General features: G+C 32.5%; 1 protein-coding gene across 5 annotated transcripts in view; it reads right to left on the reverse strand.

Moving 5' to 3' along the window:
* The window catches only part of LOC149790192 (low-density lipoprotein receptor-related protein 2-like), a 168,150-nt gene that overhangs the window by 5,174 nt on the left and 150,824 nt on the right, over positions 1–12,152 (reverse strand). For 3 of the 5 annotated variants that reach the window (XM_089972181.1, XM_089972182.1, XM_089972179.1), the window contains 7 exons: positions 11,659–11,882; positions 8,488–8,667; positions 7,804–7,932; positions 6,844–6,945; positions 6,423–6,491; positions 5,859–5,940; positions 1,013–1,139 (listed from right to left, as the gene is read on the reverse strand). In XM_089972181.1, the coding sequence (XP_089828307.1) occupies positions 1,013–1,139; positions 5,859–5,940; positions 6,423–6,491; positions 6,844–6,945; positions 7,804–7,932; positions 8,488–8,667; positions 11,659–11,882 (913 nt within the window). Of the gene's footprint in view, positions 1–1,012; positions 1,140–5,858; positions 5,941–6,422; positions 6,492–6,843; positions 6,946–7,803; positions 7,933–8,487; positions 8,668–11,658; positions 11,883–12,152 lie in introns of those variants that run through there. The other 2 variants (XM_089972180.1, XR_016423814.1) reach the window with 2 other exon arrangements.

Consider the following 12,152-nt stretch of genomic DNA (forward strand, 5'->3'; position numbering starts at 1 on the left):
ATGATGATGTGGCTGTGGTCTTGACAGCATAGTGTAATTAAATTACTCTTGATGACCTATGATGATGTGGCTGTGACATGACAGTATAGTGTACAAATAATCTTGATGACCTAAAATGATATGTCCTTGACAGCATAATGTAAAAATACTTTTGATGAATTATGATGATGTGGTTGTGGTCTTGACAGCAGAGTGTAAACATACTCTTGATGATCTATGATGGTGTGGCTGTGACCTTGACAGAATACTGTAAAAATTAATCTTGATGACCTGTGATGGTGTGGTTGTGGCCTTGACAGCATAGTGTAAATAAATTCTCTTGATGACCTATGATGCTGCGGCTGTGCATGAAAACATACTGTAAAACATACTCTTGATGACCTATAAAGATGTGGCTGTGGCATGACAGTATAGTGTACAAATAATCTTGATGACCTAAGATGATATGTCCTTGACAGCATAATGTAAAAATACTTTTGATGACCAATGATGATGTGGATGTGGCCTTGACAGCAGGGCATAACAATACTCTAATGACCTACAATGAACAGATGTGGCCTTGAGAGCATACTGTAAAATACTCTTGATGACCTATGATGATGTGGCTGTGGCCTTGACAGCATACTGTAAAATACTCTTGATGACCTACGATGATGTGGCTGTGGCCTTGACAGCATACTGTAAAATACTCTTGATGACCTACGATGATGTGGCTGTGGCCTTGACAGCATACTGTAAACTACTCTTGATGACCTACGATGATGTGGCTGTGGCCTTGACAGCATACTGTAAAAATGCTACAATAATGTGGCCATGGCCTTGAAAGTGTTCTGTAAAAGTACTTTTAATGGCCTTGATTTATAACTCTCTAAATATTGTTTTGGCATATTCAATCTCTTAAGAAGAGTTAAAAGTTGTTCGTTGTAAATATTGATTATCTGAATAACAAATGAGATGCTGTGACTGTTACAACTGATGAATAGGAAATTACACTGCAAGATGACAAACTTACATTGAATGGTTCTGGAGTTTCATAAGACATTGCAGGTGTAGATATCTGAACGTTTCCTCCCTCTTTGTAGGTGACAATACCTTCAACTTTCTGTTGTATATCTCCTGCCTTGTGCATAAATCGTCTGCTTTAATAAATGTATTCTTAAATTAGACTGCATTGTTAAATGTTGCAATTGTCAATTCAAAACAGACAATGATTAAATTATTTTGAACAAATATTGTAATTCTAAACCAGAGTTATCATACAAAATGAACTGAAGGAATAATATTGAAAAATTACACATTAGTATTCTGTCAAATATTTATAAAATTTTAATTTAGGAAGAACCATATGAAAGCCAGTGTTTCATGTTATCCCTAAGCAATTAGTTCTTTTATTAGGTGTTAGACTCACACTGTTTATCCAGGAGAGAAGACAACTGTAATGGTTTTGATAAAACAGATATCACTTTTAGTTAAGTTTCACAGTTCAATCTAAACCATTTTTAACCCTTTACCTCATGCAAGCGTCTTTGGACGCCTCTACTCCATTCACATGGAAGCGCCTTTTGACGCCTGTAATCCATTTGCATGGAAGCTCTTTTTGATGCCTGCTGTAAACATCAACCATTTTAAGCTGGTTTTCATAGTGCCACTTTCAGAGAAAACCCCCTATTAGATACTAAATTAATTTCTGCAAATGACAATTACGTCAGATCACATGGTCAGTGTTTATGTACTGATATATGTACATGTAAAGAGATTGAGACTCTTCTTTGCTGTTAGCAAAATGTCCCGTACAGAAATTTCTCATGGATAAGCACTTTTTTCCATAAGGAAAGCAGGCCCATGTATTATAGCATCATGGAAAATACTCTCTGAAGAATCAATAACCTAAACTATCTGATTCAAAAAGAAATATTGGTGGGAGTTAGAGTACATGTATATGTCAGTGTAGCTGATGTGGATAGATGAATATGTACTCATAAATTTGAAGAAAACACATGCATGTCAGTTTTCTTTAATTTATTTCCAAAGATGTTTAAAAACAGACAAAGACATGACTAAAAATAGTAGAGAACATGTAAACATAATCAGAATTTTAATATCTGGTAGTACAAGAATAGATGAATCTTTGGACTTAGAAAATTTGGTACAAGGTGGATTTTGGGCTTGATGTTTACTCTAAAAAATATTTTTTTTGGCTTCCTATTAAAATATGCTCTACAAAAATCATACCCAAGTGAAAATGTGACTGAAATTTCAGCAAAATAACAGTGAACACTCAAAAATCCATTTTTTTACTAAAATTATGGTACATGTATTTTAGGAGATTTTACCAAAATTTCTTAAAATATCAGAGAAATTTTGTGATTGAAATTTCACTGAGAATTTGTCAAAAAATCTGAAAATATAGTGATATTTTGTGATTGTAATAGAATTATTTTTTGTTTCTTGTACAATTTGAATGATTTTCAGCAGGATTTATATTTCCTGTTTCTGATAGCTGTAATTTTATCGTTTATTTTGGGCACAATAACTTCTTTCCACATCTTTCCTTGTTATATTTCTTTTTCAAACTTCTTGCTGCTGTTGTATTTCTATTTATCAAAAATCAAGTCCGAAGAACAAGTGACATAAGGCAGGCTCCTGGCATTTCTTCTTTTCATAATCAATGTCTCAAATGGATGCTTTTCTGTAATTTTGCATTATTTTCACAGTTGAATTTTTCAATGCAGATTAATATTTTATATTTTATATATGTTTATATGTTTACAGATGCCTGTGCATATGTTCCATGCTTGATAATTTGAATTTTAAAATTACTTAATTATTTAGTGTCAAGCCAGATTCTTCACATCATATTGTATATATACTGTATATATTGTACATAAAAGATTGACAGCCTTAAGGTAGAGTAGTTCTGTAACTAACTCAGTTACCTTCTCTAAATAAAGTCGTTATTATTATTATTATTATTATTAACTCCCATATCTCTTGCCTCTGATGTCATATAATTACAACATCTGTATATATTTTTTCATGCACATATAATATCACCTTGGTTAATAAAGTCTTGTTTAATTCATGTCCATTATTAATTTGAAACCTTTTGAAATGTCTGAAAATCTACTGAAACTTCAGTAAAATAATATACAATGACCAAAATTTTAGTGAAATCTCACAAAAGTTTTAGTCAAATGTTTTGTGAAACCTCACAAGTATTTCAGTGAAATTTTAGTTAGATCTCACCACTATTTCAATGAATGTTTTGGTCAAAATATTTGTGAAATGTCACCAAAATTATTCAGTGAAATGAAAAAGACTTGAGTGATGCCATCATGGGTTAGGTTTTGTATGCAAGAAAGAAAATGAAGACAAGAAAATCCTAAATCTTATTTGGTAATATCTGTCAAAATAAAATTTATGATCCATTAAAAAAATTATTGTGAATATTTATCATTGATTCCCAATAATGTCTAAGATTCATTAGACAGTTTAATAGAAATCTGAAGCAGATTTTATATGGTTTAGGCAGAAAGCGCTTAAAACACCCATCTGAAATCTGCCTTAAGTACGCCTGGAAAATTTTGTATGGGATGGACTACATGTATTAAAAATTCCATATGAACTATTTATAAATTCCATATGAACTATTTAAAAATTCCATATGGTCCATTTACAAACTCCATACAGTATATTTCCCAATTCCACATGGACTATTCACAAATTCCATATGGACTATTCACAAATTCCATATGGACTATAGCCAAATTCCAAATGGATTATTCACAAATTCCATATGGAATTTTAATTTTATTCCATATGGACAACCTACAGATCTCATGGACTAATTTGCTTATTCCATGGGATTTTCCATATGGGGTATGTAAGGAATCCATAACATTTCCATATGGATATTTCTGTAAAAGTACGTATGGATTCCATATCCAATCCATATGGAAAATTTTGTATGGGATATCCAATCATTTTACACCACTGGTCCTGCATCAGCCAATCAAAAACCTAACTTCTGAATATAATTCACAGAAGAGTACTTGAGCAGTTGATTAGGTAATTGCTGTCCAACCCACGGCCCGCTGGCTGATTTTAAATGGCCCGCCTGAGCTCGAGCAGCTATATAGTCATTGCTTTTCAGCAATGGATTAGGCTATTGGCTTAATAAACATATAAGATGAAACATAAAGAGAGAGGATAATGACTGGAGTATTATCTGAAAACAAGATTAATTTTTGTGTACAGTGAACATGGTCATATTGTGGCTGTGTTCATGTGCTTTCTTTCACAGAACTGTGACTGCCTGCGTATGCCAGAGAACGCGGTAGTGGTAGGATGTTATGTGGTTGTTTTTACATATTTCTCTGACAGAGTTGTCATACTTGCCTGGATAAGGCAAGGAACTGTGGTAGGATTAATTGTGCGTGTTTGTGTTCTCAAAGTGGTGAAACAGTGATCTGACTAAATTACCATGTGGATTAATGCAGGAAAGGTAAACATCATACAGAAGCGCTACTAACTGAACCTCCAAATAAGGTTGTAGATTTTATTTTGAGTTCCCCAAGTAGGAACACAACGACAGACTGTCTTACCATGCTGATAAACTGGTTATCTGGTTATCACCTCAGTGTAAGGCAACTGGTGGAGTTTGGTACAAACTGAAAGTTTGAGCAGGTGACCAGACAAAAAAGTGATATTTAGCTTTTGCAATCAGCTGGGCAGCCTATACCTGAGTCGTTATACCATATTTACCTTCTGTGTTTATGGTGCCCTGTTTGAGGCCAATTCATTGTTTATTAAATCATGTGCTTTGAATTATTATTGACTATATTTTTTAATATATTTGGTTTGGTATCAGTAAGACTGAATACCCAAAGCCTGTCAGCAGGATGTTAAAGCTTTTTTAAATAGCCTAGAATCCACCTACTGAATTGCAGAAGATCCAATCATATGCAATACACAATACTATGTTGGATTTGTTTTGTTCTGTTGAAATACAAATTAGCCAGGTATGAACTTACACCAACACATCAAAGGATTTTCAACCATGATTTTTACAGGGCTACCTGGTTGTACATAGACTGAACGCGCCTCAGTTTAGTAATTTGTTCTGATATATGGAGTGTCATCATCAATCGCCATTATAAAAACAGTAATTATATAAGTCTTTACTTTAACATATGCACTGAATATTTAGCAGTATCGATGCATCTGTTAGTATGTTGTAGAAAGACAATAACTTCAGAGGCATGAACCATTTCAAACTGATTAAAATATAAATGTGAAATAGTTTGATTTTTGCTTTGCTATTGTCAGGATTCCTCATCAGAGTATTGAAGGATTGCTGTAAAGAGCTTTCTGATTGGTCAAAATTTTGTACTTGCCCAATGAATCATTGCGTAATGGAAACTGATGGGAATGAGCATGAAGTATAACACCATTTCCTGAAACAGCAGAGGTGTCAAAGATATCAATAACTCTGGTCTAAATCTTTGAATATCATGAAGCAACAACATAAGAGAATGAAGATACAGTGGATATACCTTTAATCGATGAGTGAATGATTGTATGAAGAAATAACTGCATAAACAGCTTCCTTGCAAGATCAGTCAGTCTGTAGATTGGCGGAGGTAGTGTGATAAATCCAGAAAAACCTGGTTGCCATATATCTAATGGGGTTCTTGACTGACCTTAACCAAATTATGAGTTCTAACTATTTGCAAATCAAAAAGAGCTGATAAGATTTATTGAAGATTTGATGATGATTATTATGGATTGTATAATTAAATAAACTTTTAGGTCATTGGTGATGAAATACAATTGCCATTAGTAAAATCTGACTTTACCTTCCCTTCTTTAGCAGGATAACCAACAAAATAAGTAGGAATATGAACACGGTTGTAACTGGTATCACAATCGCCACAATTGCTGCAAAACAAATAATTATTTACTGATTTAAACTTAATCAATAACAGTCACCTTTCCCTCCTTCTGGTTTCTATAAAGCAGTTGTTTTCACTAGATGTTTCTTTCAAAGGAAATAGCAGAATGCAAAGCCATTTGATTGATAAAATTAATAGAACATGGAATTTTGAAAACATAAATTCAATATTATCATCTTGATTTTTTTTATTTTAGTTTCCAATATCTATCAATATATAAGTTATTATTTTATCCATTTGACAATACATTTTAAAAAGAAGGGGTCTAAATAAATCTAAACTGCTGATTTTAAAATAGACAGAATGCATAAAGATTCAATTATTCAATATTCATCACGATTGTAATTGTAGTCATCATACACAATTTGTTAAAAACGCCTCAGATTTGTGATGATTCTATTTTTACATATAATGGGATAGATTATAATCTAAGTAAATAAAGCTGTACACATTATCCAAATGGCTTACGTAGTGAGTGGGCCTCCCTAATGGTAATTGGTGATTGTTCAATTTCTTCACAAAATTCACCAGAATATCCTAGAAAAGAGAAGACACCAAGACATACAGCCTGATTCTGTCTGAAAATGTATATTTTGTGGAAATATTGATATAAATCACTTCAATCTTTGTGTTGTCATTCACAAAACCCACAAAGTTACGTAGTGAAGTTGCTTTGTACCTCTAACACTTCACGGTGAATTTAACACTGTACCATTGTCTTGAAGCAATTTTGGATGTGATGAGATTTTACTGAATACATATAGTAGCGAAAAATATAACATGGATTTATTATGTTTAATAACACAACAGTAATGTGAAAAAAAAGAAGTAATGCTATTTGTCTCCTAAGAAAAGTGGAAAAATGGAGCTTGGCTTATTTTTATATTACCTGGAGGGCAGTGGCATAGTACGTCTGAGTCATTAGGACGTATACAGGTGCCTCCATTCCAGCATCCACATCCTTTTGGTAAAGGCTTAGATGTTTCAGAAGCTAAAATAAATCAATCAGTAAATCAATCAATCCAAGATGAGGCTCTCAAATATTCATATAATAACATTATGTAGAAAGTAAAAGATGGAAATATAAATAGAACTGCTTCATTACAGACTGTAAGACTCTAGTTGAACAGAAGAATATTAACTAAATATAACATAATCATATTTACATTGACCAAATATAACATAATTGTAAATACATTGACCAAATATAACATAATCATACATACATTGCCTAATGTAACATACTCATAATTACATTGACTAAATATAACATAATCATAATTACATTGACTAAATATAACATAATTATAATTACATTGACTAAATATAACATAATCATAATTACGTTTACTAAATATAACAAACCCGGTAATCATAATTACATTGACTAAACATAACATAATCATAATTACATTTACTAAATATAACATAATCAGAATTACATTGACTAAACATAACATTTATGAAAAATGTATATTCACTTTATGTCTACTTGTGTAAGTTTAAAAAAAAGAGACCTAACATCTAAAACTTAGGAATATTTTATGATGAAATTTATCAGTCTGTAGACACCTTTGGAAAAGATGAATAAAGGTAAAATAGTCTCGTCATTTACAAAAAAGGCAACAAAAGGGAAAAGTAAAAAAAATATATTTTGTCAAATACAAATTATGTAATATGTTTCTCTTCCTTACCAATGCAGGGCTGTGAGTAAATAAGAATACTAAATAATCACTTCAAATAGTCTGTGATATATTTTAATCATAAAAAGAAGGCAGCAATTTGTTCAACAATGAATTATAAACCCATTCCGCTACTCATGCGCATTGTTAGCCATTTGAAAGTCTACCTGCATCACATATAAACATATCATTGTCTCTGAAGGTAGTCTTCTCAGGGCATGCACATCGGAATCCCCCAGGAATTAGTAAGCATAAATGACTGCACTGATCTCCTGTACGAGGGCAGCGATTCTTCACTAAAAATTGAGAAAAGACTGATAGCTAGAATGTAATAGAACTAGACAGAATTACAAACTATGTAATTACATAACACCAGCTGTTCAACATAGCGACATAATGTGCTGCACGATTTACAAAACAAATTAAATTATATTTTTACGAGAATTCCCTCTATATTTGTGAAACTAATGCATGGCAAGACAAAATAATCATGAAGGAGTATTAAAATTATTATTTCACTTTTCTTTCCATTTCTATCACAGTTTTTATTGGTCAGATAGAAATTGTGCCAAATAGAAATATAATGAACCTTTAGAAAAGAAATTGAACTTGTTCTGTAGGTAAAATAGCTTTCTTATAAATTAGGTAAACCATTAAAGTGTATTATAATTTCCTTTAAGCTGTGATATATTTCAAGTTATTTTTTTGCAATTTAGGTATGATAGTTTGTTTTTCATTAATCTAAGATGCTTGAAATTGACTGAGTTTGGCAGCTATGAAGTCACATATAATGAATTTGGCATTATATATTTTTCATGTTATTTGGTTGAAAAGAAGTAGCAGCTGCATACCAGTCAAGTCTACACGAAGCTGATGAGCAACCTTTGCAGTTTTTGGCAAAAGCAGACCAGATTGAAGTGTTGTATTTATGCCACGCCCAAATTTGTCTATTGTCATCAACTGTCCTGTTTCCATTGACACCCAGTAGATTAGGCTCTCAAATACATCAATTCCAACAGGATTATGAATACCTATAATATTAAACATAGTCTTTCATATAAACAATTATCCATACATCTGTTTTATAAACAATTATCCATACATCTTTCATATAAACTATTAGCCATCCATCTTTCAAATAAACAATTAGCCATACAACTTTCATATAAACATTTAGCCATACATCTGTCATATAAACAATTAGCAATACATCTGTCATATAAACAATTAGCAATACATCTGTCATATAAACAATTATCCATACATCTGTCATATAAACAATTATCCATACATCTGTTGTATAAACAATTATCAATACATCTTTCATATAAACTATTAGTAATACAACTTTCATATAAACATTTAGCTTTACATCTGTCATATAAACAATTAGCCATACATCTGTCATATAAACAATTATCCATACATCTGTTGTATAAACAATTATCAATACATCTTTCATATAAACTATTAGTAATACAACTTTCATATAAACATTTAGCTTTACATCTGTCATATAAACAATTAGCCATACATCTGTCATATAAACAATTAGCCATACATCTGTCATATAAACAATTAGCCATACATCTTTCATATAAACAATTAGAAATATAACTTTCGTATAAACAATTAGCCATATATTTGTTGTATAAACAATTACCCATACATCTTTCATATACATATTTAGTCATACATCTGTTGTATAAACATTCATGTGTATTGTGTTTTTGGATTTTTAACAAAGCTTCAACAGTTTTAGTCATATTGCAATGATGTCTGCAGTGTGGCAGTTTATAGCAATGGGCATCATGCCACAGACATGCAGCATCTTGTCCCACCCAGTCCCATTATCCTGACACCTGGCCAACCAGTCCTAACACTAACCTCTTAATGTTGAGCACTAAACAAGGCAGTTGCTAGTACCATTTTATTAGTTTAAGGGATGATTCAGCCATGGTTTGAACCCATGATGAATATTTTACCTATTTAGGCCACCATATAAACATCTAGTCATACACTTGTCATATAAACATCTTGTCATACACCTGTCATATAAATATCTAGTCATACACCTGTCATATAAACATCTTCTCATACACCTGTCATATAAACATTTTGTCATACACCTGTCATATTTACATCTTCTCATACACCTGTCATATAAACATCTAGTCATACACTTGTCATATAAACATCTTGTCATACACCTGTCATATAAACATCTAGTCAGACGTCTGTCATATAAAAATCTTGTCAAACACCTGTCATATAAACATCTAGTCATACACCTGTCATATAAACATCTTCTCATACACCTGTCATATTTACATCTTCTCATACACCTGTCATATAAACATCTTCTCATACACCTGTCATATAAACATCTTCTCATACACCTGTCATATAAACATCTAGTCATACACCTGTCATATAAACATCTAGTCATACACCTGTCATATAAAAATCTAGTCATACACCTGTCATATAAACATCTTGTCATACACCTGTCATATAAATATCTAGTCATACACCTGTCATATAAACATCTAGTCATACACCTGTCATATAAACATCTAGTCATACCTCTGTCATATAAACATCTAGTCATACACCTGTCATATAAATATCTAGTCATACACCTGTCATATAAACATTTGGCCATGCATCCGTAAGACTGCGATAGTTTTAATCACAAAAGGATAAGAAAGTAATCTCACATTCGAATGAGTTTTCATGCCAAAATGACTTGTAGTCATGATCAGATTGCTACAGTTGAAAGAGTTTTCATGCCAAAATGACTTGTAGTCATGATCAGATTGCTATAGTTGAAAGAGTTTTCATGCCAAAATTACATGATCAGAATGCTATAGTTGAAAGAGTTTTTATGCCAACATGACTTGTAGTCATGATCAGATTGCTACAGTTGAAAGAGTTTTCATGCCAAAATGACTTGTAGTCATGATCAGATTGCTACAGCTGAAAGAGTTTTCATGCCAAAATGACTTGCAGTCATGATCAGATTGCTATACAGTTGAAAGAGTTTTCATGCCAAAATGACTTGTAGTCATGATCAGATTGCTACAGTTGAAGGAGTTTTCATGCCAAAATGACTTGTAGTCATTATCAGAGTGCTACAGTTGAAGGAGTTTTCATGCCAAAATGACTTGTAGACATGATCAGATTGCTATAGTTGAAAGACTTTTCATGCCAAAAGCATTTTTAATCACAAACAGATTGCTGGATGGTGTGAATTCAAACTGATATGGATGTAGCATAATTTATGAAACATTTAATGATTCAATGTGAACATAGGTTGGTGTAGAACTTAAATGATGAGAAAGTAAGTAGCACTACAGATAATAAGTTGTCTGGTCATGTGAAACATTATTGGGGCTGTTATCAACTTGCTATTTCTTATGAATTCTACTGATATTAAATCTGTCTGCATGGGTTCGAGTCTTGGATTCAGCCAATGTGGGTATGTGAGAAAGCTTGCCAGTAGCTTCTTGTGGGTCGGTGGTTCTTTCTGGGGTTTTCCCAGGTTCTTCCTCCACAATTAATGCTGGCCGCCATGTATAGCCTATAGTGTGCTGAAAAGTGGCGTTAAACCCTATAACAACAACAACAACTGATATTAAAATTACATATGTATACTAGATGGATGTTAGTTTATCTAATGATGAATATCATGACATATAAAAGCTATTTCAGGTGATAAAAAAAAGATTGGGCAGAATTCATAATCCATCTGGTTTTCAACATGAAAAAAGAAATCTATCCTAACACGGTAATTCTAATCTTGTTAAATTATCACTAGATGCTACTTGTTATTATTTGATGATTTCAATGAACTCTACATAAAAAAGCTCTTCCACTGCTAATCATTGTATCTCACATTCATTTTTATACAGCATGGAAACTCTGTACCACATTTGAAACCCTTTCATTAGAATCTATGAGTAAAAAGTAATGAGGTTTTTTTGTAAGCAAAAGAGAAAACAGAAACAAGAACGAGTCACCTGTTGCTGTTACTATTACTCTATCAGATCCATCCCAGTTCATGGACTCCAGCAGGTTTTCTTTGGAGTCACACCAGAATACACGATCATTCATCCAATAGTCGATGGTAAGTCCAGAAGGATGACCAAGCCGTGTGGATATGAGAACTTTCCTATTTTCTCCACTCATCCACGATGTTTCAATTTTGGGATCTCTACCACTAGCATCTGTCCAGTATAGTAGTCTATGATATGGAAATAGAATAAAGAAGGTTTTATGTATAAGTACAATTAGAGGTATGAATATATGGTTATGTATATGGTTTTTAATATAGTTTCAGATATGATTGTGTTGGTTTGTGTTTGTGATTATGCTGGTGCAACTGTTTGTAATCCTAGTTGTACAGTGATTATGCTGGTTTGACTGCTTTATAATCCTAGTTGTACAGTGATTATGCTGGTGTGACCGTTTTGTAATCCTATCTGTGCAGTGACTATGCCAGTGTGACTGTTTT

The sequence above is a fragment of the Sinohyriopsis cumingii genome, chromosome 10 (assembly GCF_028554795.1).
Source record: "Sinohyriopsis cumingii isolate HCF-2022 chromosome 10, ASM2855479v2, whole genome shotgun sequence".
Classification (NCBI taxonomy): Eukaryota; Metazoa; Mollusca; class Bivalvia; order Unionida; family Unionidae; genus Sinohyriopsis; species Sinohyriopsis cumingii.